We start from the raw sequence: 27799 nt of genomic DNA, 5'->3' as shown, positions 1-27799 counted from the left end.
TGACGGATAAGAAGCCTCAAGTTTCCTGTTTTTCTCTCCCGTTCAAGTGGTGATATGATCGGCAACTGTGAACCAACCGTTATAATTATCCTCTATCTATAAACTTGATGCTCAATCTGTAGTATTATTCAGTGCGTACGAGCTAATGAACAAGGGGTTCGTGCATACAAGTTTCTAAAAATAACATTCCTCGTGCAAAGCGAAGCACACTTCACAGAACAAAGTGTCAAATTAGTTGCTTTGATGTTTGGCGTATGTTCACTAGTCATCCGTGTTCAGATATCAGCAAGTCACGAGTCTGATCCCCTGGCAAGCTGAATGTTTTCTGTGACTCACAGGAAATTATTTGTACGCCTTTTCTATTTAATGTTGTGAAATAAACAGTTACTTGCAAACTAGTGAGTACTTCTACAAACTGTCTTTACATTAACTGGAAATCCTGTTGTAAAATAGCATTAAAACCCTTCTAGAACAAATAAGCCAGACTTGTATCCAAAACAAATCAACAACAAAAAAGCAGAATTTTTTTCCGAATTTATGTAATAAAATTGCACTATGACAAACAATACAGACGTAACAGTGTTGTCTGGCATTCTATCGTCTCCTCTTTTTCTTGAAACCTGCAATATATTAAACAAACATGTAGAAACAACATGCTGATTTAGTGGACTGAGTTATTATTAACCCTTAGCCTGCTGGTGGCAAGTGTTTCTGCCCTTACGACCAGTGCAGACCAAGATCAGCCTGCACATCCGTGCAGTCTGATCATGGTCTGCCTGTTCGCTATTCAGTCAGTAAATTTTTAGTAAACACCCCTTCAAATGATAAGTGGTACTGCCCAAATTAGAGGATGGACCAGTCCATTATAGAAATTTAGCATGGTAAAGGGTCCTAACTTATCAAAACTGAGTTTGGAGACAGTCACTGAATACTACTTTGCCATTGGTCAATTTAAAAAAAATATCTGCAGAAACAGCCAATCAGATTCTGCAATTCTGAGACTGGTTTCAAACCCTTGGGCTCATGTTCTGAATGTGACTTTAAAATTTGACTCAAAACTTGTTAAGTTACAAAATGCTTTTAATTACTACAGAAAATGAAAAATTCCCAGAGTTTTGCTGAATTATTTAAAAATAACAAGTTGGCAGATTTAAATTCAAGCCCGAGACCACAGATTGTTGATAAATACTTTCACAGAAGCCTGTCTGGCATAAAGCTTAGTCAGGCAACACAGCATTTTGTCAGAATGAAATAATCTCAGACAGTCACATACATGAATGTTGCAGACATAAATTGCAGTGTGTGAGAAAAATCTTTAACAAGAGCTGTCTGTTAACAGCTCGCTGGACTATTTTTAACTAGAGCTATCACTGAAGGTGATGAATGTACCCCCCACAAGCACTGACACAGTACATTGCAATTTGACGCACACAAGATTGCATAATTATGTGGACTGCATATATTCTATGTATATAGTATATTAACAAAAAAACAAAATCCCATAACTCTGCAGAATATTTATCTAAAGAACGTAACATGCACCATGCACAAGTAGGGTTGGTACTGATCACTTGTGTGAAGTTTCATTAAATTGTGTGCAAGGGTTCGGGAGATTAGGCGCGCACAAGATTGCATGAACAGACTGTATGTAATTGGATATTAACAAAAAACAAAGTCCCATAACTGTGCAGAATTTTTTTCTGAAAGAACCTAACATGTACCATGCACAACTAGGGTTACTACTGACCACTTGTGTTAAGTTTCATTAAATTGTGTGCATGGGTTCAGGCGATTAGGCACACACAAGGTTGCATATACAGACTGTATGTATATAGTATAGTAACAAAAATCAAAGTCCCGTGACTCTGCAAAAAAAAATTCTGAAAGAACTTAACATGCATCATGAACAAGTACTGTTGTTACTGATTACTTTTGTGAAGTTTCATTAAATTATGTCAAGGAGATGATGAGAGTTAGTGCGCACAAGACTGTGTCTATGGACAGACAGACGGACAGACAGACAACCTAAAACCAGTATACCCCTCCTTACAACTTTGTTGTCGGGGGTACAAAAATTGATGTTAGTATAGTGTCAAAATATAACCAGAGATTTTCAGACAAAAGAAGGAAAATAGATAAAACAAACAATATACCTGTGTTTGTAGAACTGGTATGCGAAACTTAATTTACTTTTTTTACATAATTGAGCCATAACCCTTGTCCTAGTTATGAAGTCTTGCCTACATATGGAGACTATGATGGTAAACAAGTGGTCGAATTTCAAAGCCAAAATTATGTCAAACAGTTTAGACAATATATGGACTGGTAAAACAAAACTTAACTGATTTTCAAGTCCAAAAAGGGCCAAAATTCTGCCAAATATCTTTGACATAGTTAAATATGCTTGACTACAGATGGAGGTCATAATGATGAGCAAGTGTTCAAAGTTTCAAAGCCACATGTCAAATAGTTTTGACAAAACGTGGCCTTGTACGCAAACTAAACCAATTTCCAAGTCCAAAAAGGCCATAATTCAGCCAAAATACATGATAGAGTTATGTACTCTTGTCTACAGATAGAAACTTTATAATAAACAAGTGATAAATGTTTCAAAGCCAAATGTCAAACAGTTTACACAAACTATGTCCTGGTACGAAAAACATAACCAAGATTTCTGAGTTAAAAGGGGTCATAATTCAGACAAAATCCTTGATGGAGTTATGTACTCTTACCTGAAACTGGACATGGTAATGGTAAGCAAGTTTCAAAGCTATAGGTCAAAAGGTTTTGTCAAAATGTGGACTGGTACTAAAAACTTAACCAAGGTGTGACACTGACACAGACACAGTGGTGAGTAGGATAGCTCTCTTTATTCTTCAAATAGTCAAGCTAAAAACCTTTCTTTCTGTAGGTTTCCCTTACGACTATTTTGTGCACCAGAAGCAACACATTAACAAGGACCTGTTTTTTTAAACTGTCGTTTTTTGAGGTTTCAAGTTTAGAGGTGAAGATCATATGAAGGTCCTAGTCATCTGTATTAGGTCAGTTTATAGATCTTGCCTCAAGGTTTGTTGAGTGTAAGCATGGACTAAATTGAGTCATTTGTGTTGGTTGAAGGACCAAAAAAATTTTTTTAAGGTTTTATTTTTATTTTATTGGGTTTAATGTACACCAACACACAATTATAGGTCAAATGACGACTTTCCAGGTTTGATGGTGGAGGAAGATCCCCTCCGTGCATTATTTCGTCATGGGTCGTCAAATGGGTAGAACCACCAACTTCCCCTAACCCAGCTGGATAGCTTCCTCACATAAAGACTTCATCGCCCCAAGTGAGGCTCGAAGCCACATCGGAGAGGGGCAAGTGATTTGAAGTCAGCGACCTTAACCACTCGGCCATGGAGGCTCAAATTTTACAGTCATTTTTGGTCATTAATTTTGGCTATAGGCTATAGGCCGGGGGCATAAAAAAATAAAACAAATCCTAGAATTCTACAATGGGTGCTTTAATACAGACCCATCAGTTTATGACAGGTCTATGTGATTGGACTAGTACTTTCAAATGATACAAAGTAACTGAAACAACAAATAACCGTTGTTCATAGTTTTTTACATTATACTGCCTGTTTTGCATTTTAGTTCCTGCTGACATTAAGTTCATTAAAGTGTTTCAACTGATTCTTTAAGTGTACTTGTGCTTGCCAAATAAGGAAGATATAAAAACAATCACACTTACTGTAATTCTAACCATACCTAAAACGACTGTTCTTTTCTTTTACATTATTATATACTGCCTTTTTAGCTTTTTAGTTCCTGCTGAGGTTAATATCTAGTTTCAAATTCATTAAATTGTTTCAACTGATTTTAGAAAGTGTACTTGTACTTGCCAAATAAGGAAGATATAAAAACAATCACACTTTACTATAAATTTAATGAACATCTGGTATAAAACTTTTTGGGGTTTTGACCAAAACAACTTTTTCATGGGTGAATTGAATTTCTGGATTTCAATTTCAAACAGAAATGTACCCAAAATCATATGTTCATTCATTGGGACTTTGTATCATAGAGAGACACAGCTACAAATTCTATGAAAATTAGACCCCCACGAATATCAATATACAGTATAATTTTGAGGGTTTAAATGAAAGCTTTTGAAAGTAATTCTTTAACAATAGTAATATATGGCAGTTTTTTGTTTGGCTCTTGATGTATAGACCTTTATACTTCCTTGATCAGGTTTCATGTCAGTGTGACATTTCTTTACATTCAGGGAAAAACAGAAATAATTTGTACCTTTCTTTCCTTTCTTGTTTTTACTCTGAAAGTAGAATAAATGAGTTCCAATAAGATTTATGCTCCTTTCCCCAGCCCATTTGCTGTTTATAACACAATATATATATGCAGGTTTAGACTGTACACCTAAGATTTTAGGAACACTTTTCTGTCTACTGATTAACAATAGAATCTGTATAATATTTGTTGCTGTAAGTATCAGTGTATGATCCAGAGGCCTAAATCACAATAAAGATTTAAATTTGACAGATACACCCACTATCACGTATTGCGTTCATTTTTTCTTAAACAGGCGTTTAATAAAGACTTGTTTAAACATCAAATGGTTTAAATGTACTTTTACACAATAAACCTGAAACCGGGGATTTACACTTCAAATCTTTGCTTAAAAAGGAAATATTTATGCTCCTTAAAATGTTCTTGCACAAAAAATTACCTTTTCAACTTTTCTTCTTTTAGCAGGGAAATCCTGAAAAAGAAAATAATATATAATGAACACTCAGATGGGGTTGATTATAGAAGCTTTTAAGACAAGAGGGCCATGATGGCCCTATATCGCTCACCTGTTATCATTGCACTTGAGAACAAGAAGGTCCTCAGAAAAAATATCTTAAGTCCAAGGACAGTAACAACAAAGGGAAGAAATTTAATCAAAAAGAAAAAAAAAATTCTTATAAGGTACAGATATGTCAAAATACACCTAAAAATTGGAGGTACCATCCATGTTGTACCACAGAAAAGTGGTCTCGGTTTTTCCCTACGGCCAATAACAAAAAAGTTACTAAAAATAAGCTATTTATAGTAACGTAAAAGGGATGTAACTGAAATTTTTTTTTATTGTAAGTGAACAAAAGAAGGATCTGCCGAATAAATCTGTTGACATAAATGAAATTTCAGATCAGTATCTTCATTAGTTACGGACATATACCCATTTTAATTTAAAATAAAGGGAGGTAATTTGACATAAAATCAGTCCATAGTTATCTACCCTGATTGGCTCAGTCCAACTAATGATAATAATGAAATTTCAAATAAGTCCTATAAGTACTTACTGATATAAATCCATTTTGATTACAATCAGGGGAGGTAATCAGATATAAAATAACTCTGAACCTACGCTTGGATCTGATTTGTCAAGGAATCCAAGAATTATTGTTGCTGAAGTTATTTTGGAAGTTTGTATCAAATAAAAACATAAATGAAGTCTCTATATGGCTGCAAAAGCCAAAATAGTCAATTTTGGACCTTTAAGGGGCCATAACTCTGGAATCCATAAAGAAATCTGGCCAGTTCAAAAAAGGAACCAAGATCTTGTGGTGATACAAGTTGTGTGCAAGTTTGGTTAAAATCGAATCAAAAATGAAGCTGCTATTGTGCAGACAAGGTCAAAATAGCTAATTTTGGCCCTTTCAGGGGCCATAACTTTGGAACCCATTATGGGATCAGGCCGGTTCAACTACAGAATCAAGATCTTAAGGTGACACAAGTTTTGTGCAAGTCTGATTAAATTCAAATCATAAATGAAGCTGCTATTGTGCAGACAAGGTCAAAATAGCTAATTCTGGCCTTTTCAGGGGCCATAACTCTGGAACCCATAATGGAATCTCGCCAGTTCAAGAAAGGAACCAAGATCTTATGGTGATACAAGTTGTGTGCAAGTTTGGTTAAAATCAAATCATAAATGAAGCTGCTAGTGTGCAGACAAGGTCAAAATAGCTAATTCTGGCCCTTTCAGGGGCCATAACTCTGGAACCCATAACGGAATCTGGCCAGTTCAAGAAAGGAACCAAGATCTTATGGTGATACAAGTTGTGTGCCAGTTTGGTAAAAATCAAATCATAAATAAAGCTGCTATGGTGCAGACAATGTCAAAATAGCTAATTCTGGCCCTTTCAGGGGCCATAACTCTGGAACCCATAATGGGATCTGGCCAGTTCAAGAAAGGATCCGAGATCTTATGGTGATACAAGTTGTGTGCAAGTTTGGTTAAAATAAAATCATAAATGAAACCACTATCGTGCAGACAAGAAATTGTTGACGGACGCACGCACGCACGCACTGACGACGGACGACGGGTGATCACAAAAGCTCACCTTGTCACTATGTGACAGGTGAGCTAAAAAAACGTCAAAACAAAGTCTTAGCTAATAACTATGTTCTTCTAAACATCGTACCAACTTCAAATGTCAGTGTAGCTGGTGATGCATACATGAAACTGTTTCTTAACCTTCTTGAAAAAGAAGATCATTAATAGATCTGGTCAGTCCAAAAGCTGTGAATCCCTATCTAATGTAAATATTTTAACACCAGACATCCCATATGCTTCATGTTGAGTACAAATATTATTTTCTAGCATTTTCATCCAGGCAACATTCTGACAACATAACAAAATATTCCAGGTTTTCTTAAGAACAACTTAATCATTAGATATGTGGTTTTATTTTCGGGTCCTTTAAGATCAAGGGAGTCCTGCCGATTTTAATATAACAGAATTCAACTTAAGCTTGGGCTAAGGAGCTTGAGGGGGTGTTACCAATTTCATTACCTCTCATAAGCAGACTAAATTCTTCCTTTGCGACCAGTGCAGACCAAGATCAGCCTGCACAGATATGCAGGCTGGTCATGGTCTGTTCTGTTCGCAATTCAGTCAGTAAATTTTCTGTTAACACCCCTTCAAATAATAAATGGTATAAAACTGAATAATGGACCATTCCATTTTAGAAATTTAGCAGGCTAAAGGTTAACAAGGCACTATTAAACAGACACAACATAATAATATTCATGGGGGACTATTCTTCCTTTGTGTATTCTATGGTGACACCATCCCACAGAAATTGAGTACCAATGAACAAATAAACTTATACCAATCAATTTTACCTTTTATCAGTTCAAGTTCCTTTGAAATACGTAATTTGGCAGTCAATATAATTAAATGACTTAAAAAAAAAAGAAGTATGTACATGTTTATGCAATGTCAAACTGCATAATATACTTTTGTCTTCAAGTAGAAAGCCACTTGTAAACAATGATAACTGCATCTTGACAGTCTAAATATAGCTGAGTGGGTCATATTTTAATTAGCACAACTGTAATCAGGGAAAATCTAGTTATGTAAATGTGAAAATGATGTAAACACTAGAAGAACTATTATTTGCGAACTACATCAGCGGTGGAATTCCATTTTATCTTCTATGTATAAATATATTGGGTATGATGCTGTGAATTTATAGTTATAAATATTCATATTATCAATAAAGGGATGGAAACTCTCTTTCCTTAAAAATTCTATTAAAATTTGCACATATCCGCACAACTGATTGTTGTTTTTTTTTTACTTTCTTCCTATTTATTTACATTTGACCATACTCCGATGGCTAGGGTATGTATTTGAACAAAACCTCTACATAGCAACAGTGACACATTAACAAACCCTGACTTACTGACATGGTCTGTGACAAAAATAACTTAACTGTTAATACAATATCGTTAGTAAGGCAACTTTCTTGTTTAAATTGTGGAGAAAGACCCAAGAGATCATTTTGTCATTAGCTCATGCACTGCTGGGTTTCTGAAATTTGCAAGTTTATTGGTAACCCATCGGGCTACAAAATTTTCGTCTAGTAGACAAACAAGGCAGTCTGAAAGACAGCTATATCCCCCATAGCTGTTATGGATAGTGAAAGGGTTGATGGTATTGGGTGGAAGCACTGACATTGTTAAGTATATTCTATAGTCCATGTATGATGAAATCAATGGATTTAAGTTTAATTTAATGACAAGTTTCATGAAAATCCTTCAAGGGGTTTAGGAGATACAGAGTGGACACAAAATGGAAGGCTCAAACCTTTGACCTTGAGTTATGACCTTGACCATGAGTCGACATGGCTGACTCATGAGTTCTGCACATCGTCTTGATGCGGTGATCATGTGACCAAAGTTTCATGAAAATCCTTCAAGGGATTTAGGACAAACAGAGCGGACAAAAAAATGTTAAGGAAGGACGGAGGGAGACCATTCCTATAACCCCCCACCACTCGTGGCAGGGGATTAACAAGTTCTGTTTGTTTGGCAACCTTGCTAGCTACATGTGTACTCATTTAAAGTTATATTGAAGGCAGAAATTGATGAAACCTTTCTCTATCTAAGCTTGGCTTCCTGGAATGGCAATAATCTTTACTCATTTTTTTCTCCTGATATTTTTTGTTGGGAGTTTAGAAGAAAACAAGAGCTGTCACTAATGGTGACAAATGCCCCCGCAGCACCTTGACCTTTGACCTGGTGACCCCAAAGTCAGTAGGGGTGGTGTACTCAATAAGTACTATCAGCATGTGAAGTTTGAAGGTCCTGGGTGAAGTGGTTCGCATGTAAAGTGCCTTCATGCAAAAAGTTAACGTTGGCCCCTGTGACCTTGACCTTTGACCTGTGCCCCCAAAGTCAGTAAGGTTGGTGTACTCATAAAGTACTATCAGCATGTAAAGTTTGAAGGTCCTGGGTGAAGTGGTTCGCGAGTAAAGTGCCTTCATGCAAAAAGTTAATGTTGGCCCCTGTGACCTTGACCTTTGACCTGGTGACCCCAAAGTCAGTAGGAGTGGTGTACTCAATAAGTACTATCAGCACGTGAAGTTTGAAGGTCCTGGGTGCAGTGGTTCGCAAGTAAAGTGCCTTCATGCAAGAAGTTAACGCTGGCCCCTGTGACCTTGACCTTTGACCTGGTGACCCCAAAGTCAATAGGGTTAATGTACTCATAAAGTACTATCAGCACGTAAAGTTTGAAGGTCCTGGGTGAAGTGGTTCGCGAGTAAAGTGCCTTCATGCAAAAAGTTAATGTTGGCCCCTGTGACCTTGACCTTTGACCTGGTGACCCCAAAGTCAGTAGGAGTGGTGTACTCAATAAGTACTATTAGCATGTGAAGTTTGAAGGTCCTGGGTGCAGTGGTTCGCGAGTAAAGTGCCTTCAAGCAAAAAGTTAATGTTGGCCCCTGTGACCTTGACCTTTGACTTGGTGACCCCAAAGTCAGTAGGGGTGGTGTACTCAATAAGTACTATCAGCATGTGAAGTTTGAAGGTCCTGGGTGCAGTGGTTCGCGAGTAAAGTGCCTTCATGCAAAAAGTTAACGTTGGCCCGTGACCTTGACCTTTGACCTGGTGACCCCAAAGTCAGTAGGGATGGTGTACTCAATAAGTACTGTCAGCACGTGAAGTCTGAAGGTCCTGGATGCAGTGTTCGCAAGTAAAAGGCCTTTATGCAAAAAGTTAACGTTGGCCCCTGTGACCTTGACCTGGTGACCCCAAAGTCAGTAGGGGTGGTATACTCAATAAGTACTATCAGCAAGTGAAGTTTGAAGGTCCTGTGTGCAGTGGTTCGTGAGTAAAGTGCCTTCATGCAAAAAGTTAACGTTGTGACGAATGAATGAACGAACAAACAAACGAATGGACGGACAGTTGAAAACTAATATGCCTCCCTTTGGGGGCATAAAAATCTAGTTAAACAGGAAATTTTTGTTTAAGTTATTTAAAAATGATAATATATCAATAAATTTTTATAATTATTTTACTGCATCAAATGTAATTTATCTTAAAACAGCATTATAAACCCAGTAATTCTGTCTGATTCAGGCTTCTAAGTAAAATACATAGTGTAGGCTTATCATTCATTGTTTCATAAAAAAGGAAATATAGTTCCACTTTCTTATTTCTGTTTATTCAGCATTTGAGATCATGTTTGTGTGAAATACCTTACAATTCTACATATGAAATAGCCAATTTTTGCTAATTACATTTAATGTTTTGCAAGAATTTCAATTGACATGGTCTTCTTCTATGTTACATAGCAAAAGACTGTTCATTACATTCTGCCCATGCTTGTTTATTCTGCATCACCATTAAATACATTTGTCTATTCCTGCCAACTGTTCCTATTTTATTTCAATAAAGGTCAGTTAAAGAGAGATTAAATGGACCAAAACTCTTTACAGTCTAAAATGTCTGTGATCTGACGACATATCAACTGAGCAAAAACTAAAGTACACTTTGACAAGTAGTGCTAGAATGACAAAAATAACTTTCCTACCTGTTTGCATACTGTTTTGAACACTATGACTTTGCAAACCTGCCAAAATCTACACTTATCTAAATGAATATTCATCTTTCATGAAAACTAGATAATTGATGCATAGACTGACGTCTTGGAAGAAAATAAAACTTTCTGCACACCAGATGACATTCTACTTGCATGGAAGAACTCTACATCCAAAGCCAGGTCCAAACCCACAGCAGTGCTCTGAGGTGTCTCACAGCAGTGCTTTGAGGTGTGGCCTCAACCATATAGCCATCAAGACTATTTTATGATGACAATGAAGTATACCAGAATGTTAATTTTGAATAAAATAAGACGTATATAAAAATTAAGTATACTTACAGCTAACTTTCCATCCTCCATATCTAACGCTGATATACTGTTGAAGTGAGTCAAACTGTTCAATGATGATATTGTGCCCACTTTCTGCTGGGAGTGCTGCGTGTGTAGAAAAATTCTTTTAAATTACTGAACTCAAACCATCAACATAAAAAAGTGCAAAATTCTGTGAAATAGCAAGAAATGTCTTTCAAAAATTATAACATGTAGCATTAAGTGTTATACACTTACTAAATGGCTTGCTGGTCAATAATCAAACTATTTTGGACCACATACAAACAGCTTTGACTATTAACCAGTAAGCCATTCAGTAAATATTTTATTACATCAGAAATTAATTCCAAATTCTCTTTTTTCAGTTTCTACTACTAACTCCACACCCAAAACATTTACATTGGCACTAAATATTCTCACGTTTTGCCACAATAAATTTAATTTTTATGTAAACTGAAAAATGTTTACAAGGGTGATAAATTCTGTTTTACCAGGTCTTTTTTTGAAGTGTTCAACCTCACAAAATGTTCTTCTTCATATCTGAAAAGTAAAATTTACGTTATTTTAGCAAATACCTATCATATCTCCCTATCAAAGGAAATATACCGCGCAATCATTTAGTTCCAAGGGCATGAACTTTTGCAGCTTTGTCTAAAACAACTATTTTTGAATTGATATTAAACTTCTGAATGGGAATCTTATTTTCTGGTTGAGATTTAATCTCAATGTTTGAGTAAAACCATGTTATCAATGTTTGAGTCAAACTGTGTTATCAATGTTTGAGTGAAACCATGTTATCAATGTATCAATGTTTGAGTGACACCGTGTTATCAATGTTTGAGTGAAACCGTGTTATCAATGTTTGAGTGAAACAGTGTTAACAATGTTTGAGTGAAACAGTGTTATCCATTTTTGAGTGAAACATGTTATCAATGTTTGAGTGAAACCATGTTATGAATGAAAATTAGTCCCCCATGAACATCAATTGTTTTACAATATAAGATATCTAATCTACATAGTTCATGAATGCAGATTATATGTCATTGTGGAAATCCATATTGGCTATAGACAGCGTATAACCCAAATTCAGTCACCAACTAACAACTGTCATGCTGGTCAATAGTCTATTTTGTTTTTGTTGGGTTTAACGTCACACTGACACAATTATGGGTCATATGGCGACTTTCCCGCTTTGATGGTGGAGGAAGACCCCAGGTGCCCCTCCGTGCACTATTTCATCACACCACAGGCGAGCACCTGGGTAGAACCACCGACCTTCCATAAGCCAGCTGGATGGCTTCCTCACATGAAGATTTCAATGCCCCGAGTGAGCCTCAAACCCAAATAAGTGAGGGGTAAGTGATTCGAAGTCAGCGACCTCAACCACTCGGCCATAGAGGCCCCCAAATAGAAACAAACTGAAAATGAACACTTCAAAAAACTGAATTCATCATGTTTTGTAGCAGACCTCAATTGAACAAATGTTTTACAAATTCGATTAACATTGCAGGTGATGATATCAAACGTGAAAGCACAATTAGATATCTCGGTGCATTTCTTGACAAACCTTAAACTTTAAAGATCATGTAAATCACAAATGTCGTACAGCCATGTTGAATTAACTACAAATTAAGAACATCTGTAAATATTCAACAAAAGCAGCCACTAAAATTGTAGTTTTGTCTCTAGTTTTTCACATCTGGATTACTGCAATGTCATACTGTATGGTGTAGCTAACAGTGAGGTGCGTAAATGCAACGTATTCAAAACATGTGCGCAAAACTTGTCCTACACAGAAGGAAATTTGACAGTTCTAAACAAGCATTGTATGACCTACATTGGTTGCCGGTAAAAGTAAGGACTGAGTTCAAGATACTTTCTTTAATTTATAGCTGTCACATTGGCAGAGCACCAATGTATTTAACAGAACAGCTTACACAGTACACTCCTAGTAGACAAGGTTTGAGATTGTCAGAAAATATAGAATGTCGTTATGTTGTTCCATACAAGTGCAAAATATTCAATGATAGAAGTTTCTGTACTATTGGTCCAAAACTGTGGAATGAACTGCTGTTTGAACTACACAAAAGTAAATCACTTCACACATTAAAAAAAAATCTTAAGACACCATATTTCAGAGACTTTGTGTCATTGTTCAAAATTTTTTGATAACTGTTTTATATGCGATAGAGACAGATGATAGCTTTTAAATTTTTGTAAAAGGTTTTACATTTCAACATTTATATTTTCAAGGTTTGTTTAATTAAACGTAATTGTTGGTACAGGCTCTATGGTTAGGGTAGTGTGTCATATTTCTTTTTCTCAAATAGTCTGTGATAGCACCATTTTTAACCAGGGGCTTTATATGCAGCCTGTCTGGGTGTACCATGTAAGGCTTTAAGCACTGGTATTCACAACAGAGGTAAAATAATCTCAGGGGGAGGGGTGCTGTCATGACATTTTGTTTAAATAAGGCTGTTATGATTGTTATTATTATTATTGTCATTATTATTACTGTTATTATTATTATTATGTACAATGCCATTGAATATGTCATTGTATAGAAATAAGCCTTTAATCAAATTATTCAGTTTCAGTTTTTATTCAGTTTCAAATCTATTTTGACTAATGAAACAGTTTTGACTATTGTAAAAGCCGGTAAATAGGTGTATTATCACATTCCATCAGAAAAAATTTCTAAATTTCTTTTTTTTTTTTCAATTTTTACCCAGCAAATACGCAATACAGGATATTTAATTTACATGTTTCAGGGGTGAATGGATGCATATTAAATGCTGTCACTGAAATCCTTATTGGCTATATACAGAGTATAACCCAAGTCACACCTGCACAGTTTTGGATATATGACAAATCTCCAAGCTTTGATGGTAAAGAAAGACCTAAGGTGCCCCTCTAGGCATTATTTCATCATAGGTTGGGCACCTGGGTAGAACTTAGCACCACCAACTCCAAAAGCCTGCTGGATGGCTTCCTCACATGCAGAATTCTGCACCTCAAGCTAGGCTTCAAACCTACATCAGTGCGGGGCAAGTGCTTTAACCATTTCACCATGGAGAGCCGCTTACACCAGATGCAATTTTTTTTGTGATGCAGATATATTTTATGTTTTGATATTTAAATTGTGTGAGTTCTTTCACAATAACACAAGAGCTGTCAGTTGACAGCGCTTGACTATTCTCAGTGCTTGATAGTATAATATAAGCTATGAGTAAAACTTTTAACATTACAATAGGCATATTCTAATTCGAAAAGGGGCCATAATTCAGTCAAAATGCTTGATAGAGTTGTCTGCTCCTGTTTACAGACTGGGGTCATGATGGTAAACAAGTATGCAAAATATGAAAGCAATATCTCAATGGACTTTGAAAATATTTGGGGTGGTACGCAAACTTTAACATTACAATAAGCATATTCTAAGTCGAAAAGGGGCCATAATTCAGTCAAAATGCTTGATAGAGTTGTCTGCTCCTGCTTACAGAATGGGGTCATGATGGTAAACAAGTATGCAAAATAGGAAAGCAATATGTCAATGGACTTTGAAAATATTTGGGGTGGTACACAAACTTTAACATTTGTGTGACGCTCAAGCTAACGCTCACGCCGGGGGGAGTAGGATAGCTCCCCTATTCTTCGAATAGTCGAGCTAATAAACTGAGAGTTACAAAAAATATATTGTTTGTTGTTGCTGTTGTTATATTTCAGTAAATGACTGAAAAACACAAAATTGATTATATAAATAGTTATTGGTAGTTACTTAATTAACATAAGTTACTTCTATGTCAATAATAAGTAAAAATTCTGAAATAACAGGCTGCAAAATAAAGACAGTTAAGAACTGCTAAATTAATTTTGATCCTTCCACTTTTAACATAATACTGTTAGAAAGCATACAATAATGCATGAAAACTGATCTAACAGGCATATCATGACAAAGGATAACACAAACCTAGTTTTTTCTTTTGTCTTTCTATCCGCTTTCATCCGATGTAAATCCCTGGATTCCTGTAAAATAAACGACAGATTCAGGCATGGCATACACATTTTTCTAGAAGAGGGGAGGTAAACAAAAATCTTTTGCAAATATTAATTGCAAAATTACTTCCCTTGCTTAAAGTTAAAAATGTCTTATGAACAAGAGAACTAATTTCACCAGAAAAAAAGCAATACAACAAGAGGGCCATGAAGGCCCTGTACCGCTCACCTGACCTATTGATCAAGAGATCATCAAGATTAACATTCTGACCAAGAGATCATCAAGATTAACATTCTGACCAAGTTTCATTAAGATATGGTCATAAATGTGTCCTCTGGAGTGTTAACTAGCTTTTCCTTTGATATGACCTGGTGACCTAGTTTTTGACCCCACATGACCCAGACTTAAACTTGACCTAAAAATTATCAAGATTAACATTCTGACTAAGTTTCATAAAGATACAGTCATAAATTTGGCCTCTAGTGTCAACAAGCTTTTCCTTTGATTTGACCTAGTGACCTAGTTTTTCACCCCACCTGACCCAGATTTGAAACTGACCTATAGATCATCAATATTAACATTCTGACCAAGTTTCATTAAGTTATGGTCATAAATGTGGCCTCTGGAGTGTTAACTAGCTTTTCCTTTTATTTGACCTGGTGACCTAGTTTTTGACCCTACATGACCCAGATAAAAACTGGACCTTAAGATCATCAAGATTAACATTCTGACGAAGTTTCATGAAGATATAGTCATAAATGTGGCCACTACAGTGTCAACAAGCTTTTCCTCTGATTTGACCTGGTGACCTAGTTTTGACCCCTGATGACCCAATATATAATTCGTCCAAGATTTTATTGAGGGTAACATTCTGACCAAGTTTCATGAAGATTCGGCAAAAACTGTGACCTCTAGAGTGTTAACAAGCTTTTTCTTTGATCTGACCTGGTGACCTAGTTTTTGACCCCAGATGAACCAATACCGAACTCGTCCAAGATTTTATTAAAGGTAACATTCTGACCAACTTTCATTAAGATTGGGCCAAAATTGTGACCTATAGAGTGTTAACAAGCTTTTCCTTTGATCTGACCTGGTGACCTAGTTTTTGACCCCAGATGACCCAATCTCAAACTCATCCAAGATTTTATTGAGGGTAACATTCTGACGAAGTTTCATTAAGATTGGGCCCAAATTGCGACCTCTAGAGTGTTAACAAGCTTTTTCTTTGATTTGTCCTGGTGACCTAGTTTTTGACCCCAGATGACCCAATATCGAATTCGTCCAAGATTTTATTGAGAGTAACATTCTGACCAAGTTTCATTAAGATTAGGCCAAAATTGTGACGTCTAAAGTGTTAACAGTCAACTTGTTGACAACGACGGCCGATGGACACAGGGTGATCACAAAAGCTCACCTTTGAGCACTTCGTGCTCAGGTGAGCTAAAAATTGGTTTATCTGTCCTTCAAGACAGAATTGCTGATTTTTTACAGAACAAATTTTGATTCTATAGTATTATGATAAAAAATGTCAGTGGTTTTATGTTCAAACAAACAAGAGCCATGTTAGACATGGCTAATCCCCCCGACGGGCATATTATAATTGAAGGCTAAAGTTCCTGGCAAGTTAGTGTCTGAAAGTATTAATTTTGGGGAAAGCTTTGAAGAACTGTTTAGTTGTGGTCCGCATCAGGGGTTTAAAAGATGTGGAAGAAAGAATAAGTCAGTGGTGAGGTGGTTTACTGCTAAATTTTATTAATCTTCATGAACAGTATAGCTATGATGTTTTTTCTATATGGCTACTGTAAAAAGAAGGAATGGAAAGCTAACAGGGAACAAGAGTGCCAGAATGTCACAATATACGCCCGTCACAGCAAATTTCTTTACTCTAGCAGCTGTATTTGCAAATGGAATTTTAATTTTGTGGTTGTTTAGTAATCATTGTAAGTCTTTTGTTTTTCTAAGTCCACAAAAAAACTCCTTACCAGGTAGAGATACCTTAAAATACACCTAAAATTGGAAAGTAACATCTATGTTGTACCACAGAAAAGTGGTCTTGTTTTTTCCGCTACGGTCAATTATAAAAATGTTACAATATAAGTTATTTATAGTAACAACTAAGGGAAGTTAATCTTAAAAAAAAAAAAAAAACAATTGTAAGTCCACACAAAAATCTTTACCAGGTAGAGATTGGTCAAAATACACCTCAAAACTGGATGTAGCATGCATGTTGTACTACAGAAAAGTGGTCCTGATTTTTCCCTACGACTAGTAATGAAAAAGTTACAATAAAAGCTATTTAAAGCAACAACAAGGGGAAGTAATTCTAAAGAAGGGAACTGCGCATTACACTTCGTCTCATGATGGTGTATAATTGTGCCAAGATACATCAAAATCCCTCCATGCATGAAGAAGAAATGCTTCGAACAAAGTCATTCTTGTATCTGACCTTTGGCCTGTAAGTGTGACCTTGACCTTAGACCTAGGGACCTGGATCTTGCACATGACACTCCGTCTCATGGTGGTGAACATTTGTGCCAAGTTATATCAAAATCCCTCTACGCATGAAGAAGAAATGCTCCGGACAAAGTTTTCATTCTTGTATCCTTTGACCTCTAAGTGTGACCTTGACCTTAGACCTAGGGACCTGGTTCTCGCGCAGGACACTCCGCCTCGTGGTGGTGAACATTTGCGCCAAGATATATCAAAATCCCTCCATGCATGAAGAAGATATGCTCCGGACAATTTTTTTTAAGAAAATAAGATAAAGGGGAATAACTCAAAAAATAGGCAAGGTAGAGTTATTGTTCTTGCACACTGCATTTCCTCCCAATGTGTTCTATCAGTGTATGAAGTCTGAAGACAATCCCTCCAGTACTTTTGGAGTTATGCTCCGGACAAATTTTTTTAAGAAAATAAGATAAAGGGGAATAACTCAAAAAATAGGCAAGGTAGAGTTATTGTTCTTGCACACTGCACTTCCTCCCAATGTGTTCTATCAGTGTTTGAAGTTTGAAGAAAATCCCTCCAGTACTTTTGGAGTTATGCTCCGGACAAAATTTTTTAAGAAAATAAGATAAAGGGGAATAACTCAAAAAAAAGGCAAGGTAGAGTTATTGTTCTTGCACACTGCACTTCCTCCCAATGTGTTCTATCAGTGTAAGAAGTTTGAAGAAAATCCCTCCAGTACTTTTGGAGTTATGCTCTGGACAAAGATCGTTGCGGACGGACGGACGCACGCACGGAGAGCATTTCTAATATCCCCTTCGCCTTTGGCGGGGGGATAAATAAAATACCCAAACTAATTTTACAATCCCAACTGTTTGGACAACCTGTGACTGTAAAGATCACCCTGATTTGGGTCATGATTAATTGATAAGCAGGCTATTCTTGTACTAAAGTTTGACTGATGCCCAACTACAGACATCGAATCACGTAAAACAAGTAGCTAATTCCCTCCATGAGATTATCTATTATATACAGTTGTTCTGGGATCAGTCTGTAGTTACCTACCCTGATTTCTTCAGGTCCATCATAATACTGATCCTTGAGATCCTGCAGTATATCACTATTAAGCGCTCGTTTTCTCAAGTTTTCTATCTGTTTCTCTCGCTTGCTTGACTGATTCTCATCTCCATCTGCTCAAATAAAACACTACATGCATTTAACATTATCTGTTACACGGTTCTCTACGCACCGCTGAAAAAAATCTGGTAACGCAATTGACATTTTTCATCGGGTTTCAGATCTATTTTTAACTGGCACAGAACTATTAAACATGTAAATTTTGGTTAAAAGCATTGATAAAGACATGATATTAAAAGAAAATTGTCTGTTTTAAATGTATGATCAAAATACCTTTCACTCATAAACACCTGCTTGGGGTCATACCCACTGTGAAAACATTTGCCTCTGATGGTCAACTCAGTGGAAGACAGTTTTTAGAGTTGAAGATATATTAAAGTGTTCCTTATTTATATCAACACAATGACCAAATTTGACAAAAACACGAAGTCATGCTGCTTGCACATGTATACTGTCTTATTTCTTTGTCATTTTTAAAGTAAACCATTTGGAGAATGAGGCTTTAACGTTTTTACCTTACATAAAACACTGACCCCTCTTGCAGTCCAGGAACTACTGTGAAATCATTAATATTCGTGGGGGACTAATTTTCGTGGATTTCGTGGTTGAGTCAATCCACGAAATTTAATCCCAATGAATACGTAAAATTCCCATTGATTTTATCTTCAAAAGTTGAAATCCACGAATTCATATCCCCACGAAATTGCCGTATTGACCAAAACCACGAAATTTCATGCCCACGAAATTAAATGATTTTACAGTATGCTTAAAGTTCCATAAGGCTTTAAAGTTTATGTTAAAAACATATGAAACAGCTGCCCAAATAGATGTGCATAATTACATGGTTAGAAAAGCATTACTTTAAATACTGCATATGAACTTACACAGTCCGAGCCAAAAATGGGGGTAATTAAAAACAACAGATTTAATCATACTTTCTACTATGTTAACCAATATTTAAACCTTAAATTATCAGAAATAGGATTTAGTTAGAACTAAAAGCATGAGCCTTTAAACAAAATTTTAAGGGGCCACAAGTCAAAAGCTTATGTCTGTAAGTTGATAAATGAAGCAGCTCATATATGTCTGAAATCATGTTACAATTTTTTATGTAAATCTTTTATAGCCTAATAAACTAGATCTGGTTAAGCACTAAAACATCATCAGATGAAGACAGGAATTTGTTAACTACATGCATTCAAACAGCATCCTGTATAAGAACTAGAAATGATTGGTACGTTTAACATAAAATTTAACAACAGATTAGATACATTTTAACAAGCCAATGTTCAGTAAAAATTAAGGAATATGGAGAGAAATGTAGGGTACATTTAGGAATTCTAAGATTTTAAAAAATTTTTCAAGAATTTTAGCATTACTTCAAAAATTAGGGAAATTAAGAACTTAAAAGACTGTTTGAAAGCCTGACCAACCTTTTTTAATGAATGAAATATGTCATGAGTAATGTATTCTTTTTTCGAAAGTTGTATTAATGAACTGAAACTTGTTACCATAATGAACAGCTGCCATTTTAGGTGGTCTGTACACTTTGCTGGACTTTTCTTCCTCATCCTCTTCTACATCACTTCCACTTTCTGATCCACCACTTTCAATCTAAACAAAGCATTCACAAACTTTGACTTACAGTGATCTATTTTCCTCTAAGTTCAGTAATTAAGAAAGTTTAAGGTAAAATGATACACCCATGCTGAACCTTGATTTGTTTATCATTCATTGTGTGTCTCAGATAATTTACTCCTTCCGATCGTGGTTTCTTTTGCTTTTTACATGGATACTGTTCAGAAATTCGAATGTCATTATTTTGTACCAGGAGCTACTTTTATAAGATAAAAGTTTTCATCCACATTGAAAAAATCCAAGAAAATGCAGGCAAGTTGTTAGATATAAGAAAATTATTGCAATATTTCTTTAAAAAGGCTTTTAAAATTAAAACTTATGTTAAGGAAAAACATAAGAATTAGTTATCTTTACAAACTTTTCTATTCAAAATTGAAAAGCATCTTTTAACAGGATACAGAATGTAAACTGCCTTAATTATAAATCTTATACTGGCATTTAACAACCATTAAGTACGTATTCCCCTATGGTGTATTGGTCAAGAACACAGGAAAATTTTTATTGCTGCAGCAGCCCAGGTTCAATTCTGACTTCTGCATATTTTGTTTTTTTGATTTGGCATTTTTAAGACAGTTAACAAACAAAAACTGAAGTTCTAATGTTCATATTATGACCAAACTTCGACTTTAAAGAAAGATCATTTTTAGCAAAAGTCTGGAGGTCAGTGCCTTTAAAATATATTGTATGTAACAGGGAACAACTTCGTTTTAAACACTGTTTTACTTCTTGTTTTCTAACATGTTTTGGTTTGAAGCCTTCTTCAGAGAATTTTTATGTTATAAAGAAATCATTCTAAAACTTACTTTGCTTTCCAAGCTGTCTGGATTTGCCTTGAATCTCATAGGGTCATTGGAATCTGGAATTTCAACATTCATACTTTATGTTTTTCGACAAAAGCAAAATACAAAGGTAATGGTTCTTAACAAAGGTATTCATATTCTTATGACACATTTGTAATTTGTTTTTGGATTTTCCATTACACCAACACAATTTAAATGTCATATATATATATAGCAATTTTTCAGCTAATGTGATGGTAGCGGAAGAACCCCAGGTGTCCCTTCTGGGAATCATTTCAGTCACAAGTGGACAATTGGGTACAACCAGTGATCTTTTGTATGCTAGCTGGATGGCTTCCTCACATGAAAGACTTCTTCACCACACAGCTGTGATGGGTGATCTGGTCAGCAACCTATTCAACTACCTTGAAGGCCCTTCTCACATATTTCTAGGTGACTGTCATATTTATTCCTTAATCCTTTATTCATGTTAAGTAGAATGGGAGCTACAGGTATGAAAGAATAATTACATACCTTGACCTCCTGTCGCAGCTATACTGATCACTTTGTCTACCTGGTACTTCAACTTCTGATCTATTGGGCGCATTTTCTCTAAAACCTAGTATAAAAAACATACAATATCAAATATATATTACAGTCGACATTGTATTAAAAGACCACCCAAGGGACTGCTAAGAAGTGGTCTCTTAATGGAATGGTCTCTTAATGAATTCCAGTCTGATGAAAAGGAAAGTTTTTTTAACTGTTAATGTAACTGTATTTATTATGAACATACATGTATGGTTTCAAAATCTGTTTTAACATCGTGAACACTTTTCCAAGTCCACAAACCATGAAAATTATGGCTGGATTGTTTGTCAGTTTGACTGATACAAAGGTTAATTGCATTCAGTCACGTGCAAAACGTACTCGCTAATTACACAGATGAAGAAATACGCGGTAGAATTTTGGTACCCGGTCACTTATTAGATACTTTTGTCGAATATTTTACCTGTTGGGACTACATTAATGTGGTCGCTAGTCGTTTAATAAAAAATTTGTTTAATGGGATGAATTTATATACTGAAAACGTTCGGGAGGAATTTTGACTGGTCGTTTAATACAAAAATCGCTTAATAGAGGTGGTCGCAAGTACGATGTCGACTGTATATTTAAGAAATAATGTATAGAAAAACTGTGTTTTAACATTATTAATATACGGAAAGAGGTTATTGGTCTGTGGAATAATTTCACGAGGGCGTAGCCCGAGTGTATTATTTTGGCAACGTATAACCTATTTTGAGTGTATCAATTTTGGTAAAACACGTTCTTGCTATACATTATTTCGATTGTAATATGCCCTTATTCTAAAACAGTAAATGAAATATAGTAGCACTCCTTCTTGGTCGCAAGAAAACATTGACACCATCAAGCGTAAACATGACGTCATTTTAGCATAAGCGTGTTTTAACAGAATCCAGCATATTAGAATGAACTATAAAGAGGATAAAAGGCAGAAAATGTGAGACAAATACATTATTTGACAATTTTTCACTAACACCTATCATGTTAAAACAACTTTCAAAACATAATAAATTGTAAGTATGAAGTAATGACTGTGTGATCAAAGGACACACTGTATCTTAATAATTCAGTCTTTACACTTTCTATTAAAGTTCTGGTTAGCAATATGTCACATTCAATTCTTAGGTCAATATTTCAAGGAACCTATTCTTCTTATTCCTGAATTTGTGATCTAAAAAGATAAAAATTTATTTCTTTTTCTTTGGTTCCATTGTGCTGCTTCCTACTTTCCTAACTTAAGTGCCTTCTACTTTTATTATCACAAACTTTGAAATACCTAACCGCATTTTAGTTTTCAAATATGTTTGAATACTAAAGCTGATTAGAATTTACCAGAATATGCTTCCTTCGAGTCTCTTTAAAGTGTTCTAAACAAAAGCTGAGAAAATTTTAAGTATCTAAAATAAATTAATTAGATTATTAAATGGGAATCTCACGGTTCTAATTTCCACCAGTCTCTCTATAGACTCGTCTCCTTGTATTGCCTGTCCATGTGTCTTTTTCAGCATGACATATGTAAGATTTGTTAGATAACTCAGTAGCAGCTGGTACTTCACCTCCAAGAAACTGATACCCTGAAATCATATATTAAGACTATTTTAGTTATGATTATTTAATAACAGTTTGATGCTTTTCTTAATCAGTATTTTAGTTTTGTAAAAGCTCTCGGTCAACATTCAAAGTGATCCTAGATTCTAGTGTGCAAACTTCTTCACAAGTAACTTTCCCAACATGAATTAGAGTCGGTAGATGAATTGTGCTAAGTCAACTTTTTGTAACCTAATTCACTAGATGCATATCTGAATCACTCTGGGTCAGCTTCCTATTTAACCTTTGGCTTGCTGGCAGAGGTGATTCTGCACATCAGTCAGTAAATTTTCAGTGAACACCCATCTGAATAATAAATGGTATTGCCCAAACTGAATGATGGACCAGTCCATTTTAGAAATTTAGCAGGTTAAAGCCTGCACTGCTATCTTGTGGTGCACTGCAGTGGTGTATGTACTCAACCTCAGATTTCAAGCTGCCCAAATCATATCCATGCATTCCCTTATTGTGCTTGAATTAAATAATGTGTTGAGACGATACTGCCCATTTTACTCGAGATGTGAATAAGTTGTAAAAATATTATTACTATGATTTAAAACACAAAGAAAACAAGATGTGTCTCCACAGAACACTGGTGCTCCCACTTCCTGCCACTGTCATGGTTTCATGACTAGGTGAAATATTTTTAAGATATACTAGTATGCAATACAAACATTTAAGCACTGTATGTGTATTTTTCACTAGTCAAGGACCATAACTCTGGTCTGGCTAAGTCAGTGAAATCCAAAACAGAATACCAGGTGCACAACTTCACATGTATATTACAATTCTCTAAATGTTTTATGGCTCAAGGTCAAATACTTTTTGAGATATACATGCAATTCAAATTTGTAAGCCCTATATGCATATTTTTGACAAATAGCTCTGTTCTGACCAATAGAAATCCCAAACAAAGCTCCAGGTGCACAACTTCACATGCTGAATACTATTCCTATTATGTTTCATAACCCTAAATCAAATACATTTTAAGAATCGTGCGACACAAACTTTTATGCCCTTTTATGCATATTATTTTACTAAGTCAAGGGCCATAACTCTGGTCTGACGGAGTGAAATCTCAAACAAAACCCTAGGTGCACTCTTACGCATACTAAATAATATTCCTATGTTTCGGTATTCCTTGGTAAAATACATTCTAAGACACATCTGACACAAACTTTAAAGACCTTTTTAAAATTTAAACATATTTTTTACCAAGTTTTGGTCCATGACTCTGGCCAGGCTGTGTAAAATGCCACGGTTCACAACTCTCTATGCTGAATGACAGTACTGTGAGGTTTGATGACTCTGGGTCATTGTCACCGTCAAATACTTGTTGAGATATGCATGACACAAATTTGAACAGATCGAAACATATGGGCAACCCTAAGTGCACCCCTCCCCAAAAAAATCTGGAGGGGGAGTGGGGCACAAATATCTTGCATTCAACATTTTTCTTCTACAGTAGGGGCCATTATAGGTAGTTTTCACCTAAAATTGACTTTGCATCAGGAATTTCATTCCCCTGTGCCAAAGCTCTGGGCAATATCCCCCTAAATTACAAAGCCAGGCCCCTTTCCTCTTAGTTGCAAAAAAAAAAAAACTCAGTTATATAGAATATAGATACTTTTTCATATTACATAATTTGCCAAGTACATGTATCAATGATAATATACTGCTACCTTTGATGTGTTAAGATCACCATTTTCAGCTTTGGTAACTAAATTGTTGATATGTGATGTGACATCTTCACACTTGTGCCTCACATCTTTTAATAAAGAAACTGCTTTTTCCACATCTCCTTCCATGTTTCTTCTCTACTACCTGCAACAGTCTAGGTTTGTTTTAAATAAATACATTTGTATCATGGTTTACCTGCAGTGTCATTATAACTGTTAACTTCTATCTGCAATATTCTTCAACTGAGGAAGAGGCGCGGCTAACTAAGTTAGAGAACATGTCTTAGGTCCCGCATACATATAGAATACTGCAGTGAAATGTTGAAATTTCTGAAACCGTTCTCTATTTCAGTTAGACTTAAGAGTACGCTTGTCACGTGGTAGTACCAATGCTTAAAATGGAATGTTAATTTGTCAATCAAAATTAGTAACCGAAAGTACACAGAACTTTGTAGAAAATTCACTTGTCTTTCAGATGGAGCCAAACTAATAAAATAACAAACATTATATCATTTGACAAATTTAAGGCAAAAAAGAAGAAAATGAAAGACCTTGAGAAAAAGGAGATTGTAAATAGGTGATGTGAGGTGTGTAGTGATTTGAGGCTTCTGCAATGGTTAACCATAAGCCAGGTTAGCTCAGTTGGTAGAGCACCTGACTTGCAAGCAGGGGGTTGAAGGTTCGAGTCCTACACTGGGTAGATGATTTTCTCACCAAAATACAACAAGGTAAATTGGAAAGTACGAGCTACAATGGCCAGGTCAGGTAGAGCATGTGGTTTGCAGGGGCAAACTCTGTTGGAAGCTGAACGGTTGATGCCTCGCTCTGCAATTCCACTGTAAAGGAAGACTACCTGGTCCATTAATATAAAGCATGTAGTATTTGCAGGGGCTATATACTCTGTTGAAGGCTGAACAGTTGATGCCACGCTCTATGATTCCAAGTTTTAAGCCATCAAAATTAAAGTGAAGGGAGTGTAGTCTGGTTAACCAGAAGGCTGATTAGCTCAGTTGGAAGAGCACCTGACTTGCAGGCAGATGATTTTCTCACCAAAATACAACAGGTGTGAAAAACAAGCTCTGCAACTTTTTTCAAATTGTTTTACAGGTCGGAGATCATCACAAATCGGTGTGTTATCTACAAATCTGTAGTTAACACACCATTGTCCAATCAATAGTTTTCAGTAACTACCGATCTGTAGATAAATAAGAATAAAAAATTAAAATACCCTTTTAATTTTGTAAACAAGAAAATCCGGGTGTTGATGAACGCTTGCAATAAATGGTATCAACTTCCGCTATCTGAACAAAGTTATTTCAAACAGTTCTGAGGAATAGTATCTTCCGTTTTTTGCATTTTTCAAACATCATAATTTTAATTCTACACAAATGCAGCCATTAAAATCAATTGAAACCACTTTATAATGCTTAAATTTGCATTTAAAACACCTACAGCATTTCCATGCCGTTGATCCATTCTTTGCAGTGATCCTGAGTGCTTTCCCATAATGCATTTTATGTAAGGAGTTATTTTTGGATGCTGTTGCAAGTAAAAGTATGGTGTACAAACAGGAGCATACATTAGTAATACCTTTACAGTATGAAATACATCATTTATTTGATGTACAAGTTTTACATATAATAGTTGCAATGCAGTATTATCCACTGTTTATTTTTAAGTTTTGGGGGAATGGTGGCCGTGCCCGTAAGGAGGTGAAAACTGCGCCGTAACCAAAATAGGGGAAAACTTGCGTCGTGATAAAGCAATATTTTTCATAGATATGTTGCACAAAGAAAGATAATTATTTAAAAGTACATTGCCTCATGTTTTAAATGGTACAATTTACATTATCGTGTCGATCTAGAAAGGTGGAAAGGGTTTTGGTGGCTGGAATATTATATGTATTTTTTTCAGTGGAATTTCTTTGAGAAATATGGGAAAGGGGCCAAATTTCGGCCCCAAAACGGACTAAAAATCACTGTTATCTATCTATCTTCCAGTACTGTTGATGGAGGGTGGGGCGGGGTGCAAAAATGGTTTATCAGTTGAGAAAAATTTAGACGCTATTGTCAATAAATATGGTATAAGAACCAAGTTACAAAATGTACCAATGCATTAACATTACCTTTCAAGCAGGCTATCCCCTTTATTTGAAGTAATCAGTTCTTCTTTTTCCAAAATTTTTGAGACTGGAAGGCATATGATATTATATATTCCCCCATTCTATGCTCCTACTTAATATTAAGCAAATATTTATAGAAAGTAACAATCTAAACCTTTCATTAAAAATCGTGCAAAGTATTAATAATTTTATTTAAAGTTATTCCAACATTATCTAGGTCCTCCCCATTGCTTAAATCATTAATTAATGACTAAAGATATATCTATTGACAATTTATTTTATAAAGATATAGCTGACAATCTTTAGCAAAAGCTTTATGAAACAGTTAAATATGTATATGCAAAACTTTCAATGTCACAAAGGCGTTCGCGATTTTTACCCATACCCGTCTTCCGTACTTTAGCGACCTTTTGACGTGAGCCTGAAGATTTCAGTAAAAGTAGCCAATCACGAGCATTGTTACATTGTTTACTTTACAAGATGGCGGACATCGGATAGGAATGGAAATTGCAAAGTGAAAATAACTAAAATAACAGCTTTTTGCTTGAGATTTTTACAAGTAAAATGCATTTAGTAGTGAAACGTCAATTTATTTTCTGCTTCTGTATCTTTAATATTCGTTGTTGAAATTAAATTTAGACATATTATCGGAGACTTGCCTCCGATAAAACTTGTTGAAGGATAGACATTTTCCGGATGATGAAAACAAACCTTTAAAATGAAAATTTCTAGATTTATGTATTGTGTATCTACAGATCGGTAGTTACTGATAACTACTGATTGATGTGTTAACTACAGATTTGTAGATAACACACCGATTTGTGATGATCTCCGACCTGTTTTAGGTTGTATAATTAACAGGTGCATAATGCATATACATTGTACTCTCAAAGTACATATCAAGCATTTAAAAAAAACTGGCTATGCTGAAAGAGTACACAGTAATTCACCATAAACTGAATTCAGTCAAGGCTAGCGCAAGTACCCTACTGCAGTATCCAATCTTTTTGTATCCGAAAAATATGTCTTCGGCCTGTGTAAATTTTCTAATAACATGCAGGTAGACTGACACTGTAAAACTTTCCTGTGATAGAAATTAATTTTCAAATGGCTTGTAGGGCAGTTTTG

General features: G+C 35.5%; 1 protein-coding gene across 1 annotated transcript; it reads right to left on the bottom strand.

Moving 5' to 3' along the window:
* Nucleotides 1-519: 519 nt before the first annotated feature.
* LOC123548888 (neuroguidin-like) lies at nt 520-27799 on the bottom strand. Its single transcript, XM_053545900.1, has 13 exons — nt 27657-27799; nt 24553-24694; nt 22720-22857; nt 21233-21317; nt 20723-20775; nt 19793-19895; nt 18210-18334; nt 14673-14728; nt 11197-11245; nt 10715-10810; nt 4733-4765; nt 4297-4321; nt 520-620 (listed from the first exon to the last, which is right to left on the bottom strand). Exons 2-13 carry the CDS (start codon nt 24676-24678, stop codon nt 595-597), a joined length of 915 nt encoding a protein of 304 aa, XP_053401875.1. The 5' UTR covers nt 24679-24694; nt 27657-27799; the 3' UTR covers nt 520-594.

Source organism: Mercenaria mercenaria, chromosome 6 (genome assembly GCF_021730395.1).
Source record: "Mercenaria mercenaria strain notata chromosome 6, MADL_Memer_1, whole genome shotgun sequence".
NCBI classification, from domain to species: Eukaryota; Metazoa; Mollusca; class Bivalvia; order Venerida; family Veneridae; genus Mercenaria; species Mercenaria mercenaria.
The sequence above is the reverse complement of the archived record's forward strand: the minus strand, read 5'-3'. Positions and strand labels throughout refer to the sequence as shown.

Coding starts and splice junctions, on each gene's coding strand:
- LOC123548888 (XM_053545900.1), bottom strand. CDS start 24,678: ATGGAAGGAGATGTGGAAAAAGCAGTTTCTTTATTAAAAGATGTGAGG. Junction 20,776..21,232: donor AGCTGCGACAGGAGGTCAAG/GTATGTAATTAT, acceptor TTGAAATTCCAG/ATTCCAATGACCCTATGAGA. Junction 10,811..11,196: donor ACACTTCAAAAAAAGACCTG/GTAAAACAGAAT, acceptor CTACACACGCAG/CACTCCCAGCAGAAAGTGGG.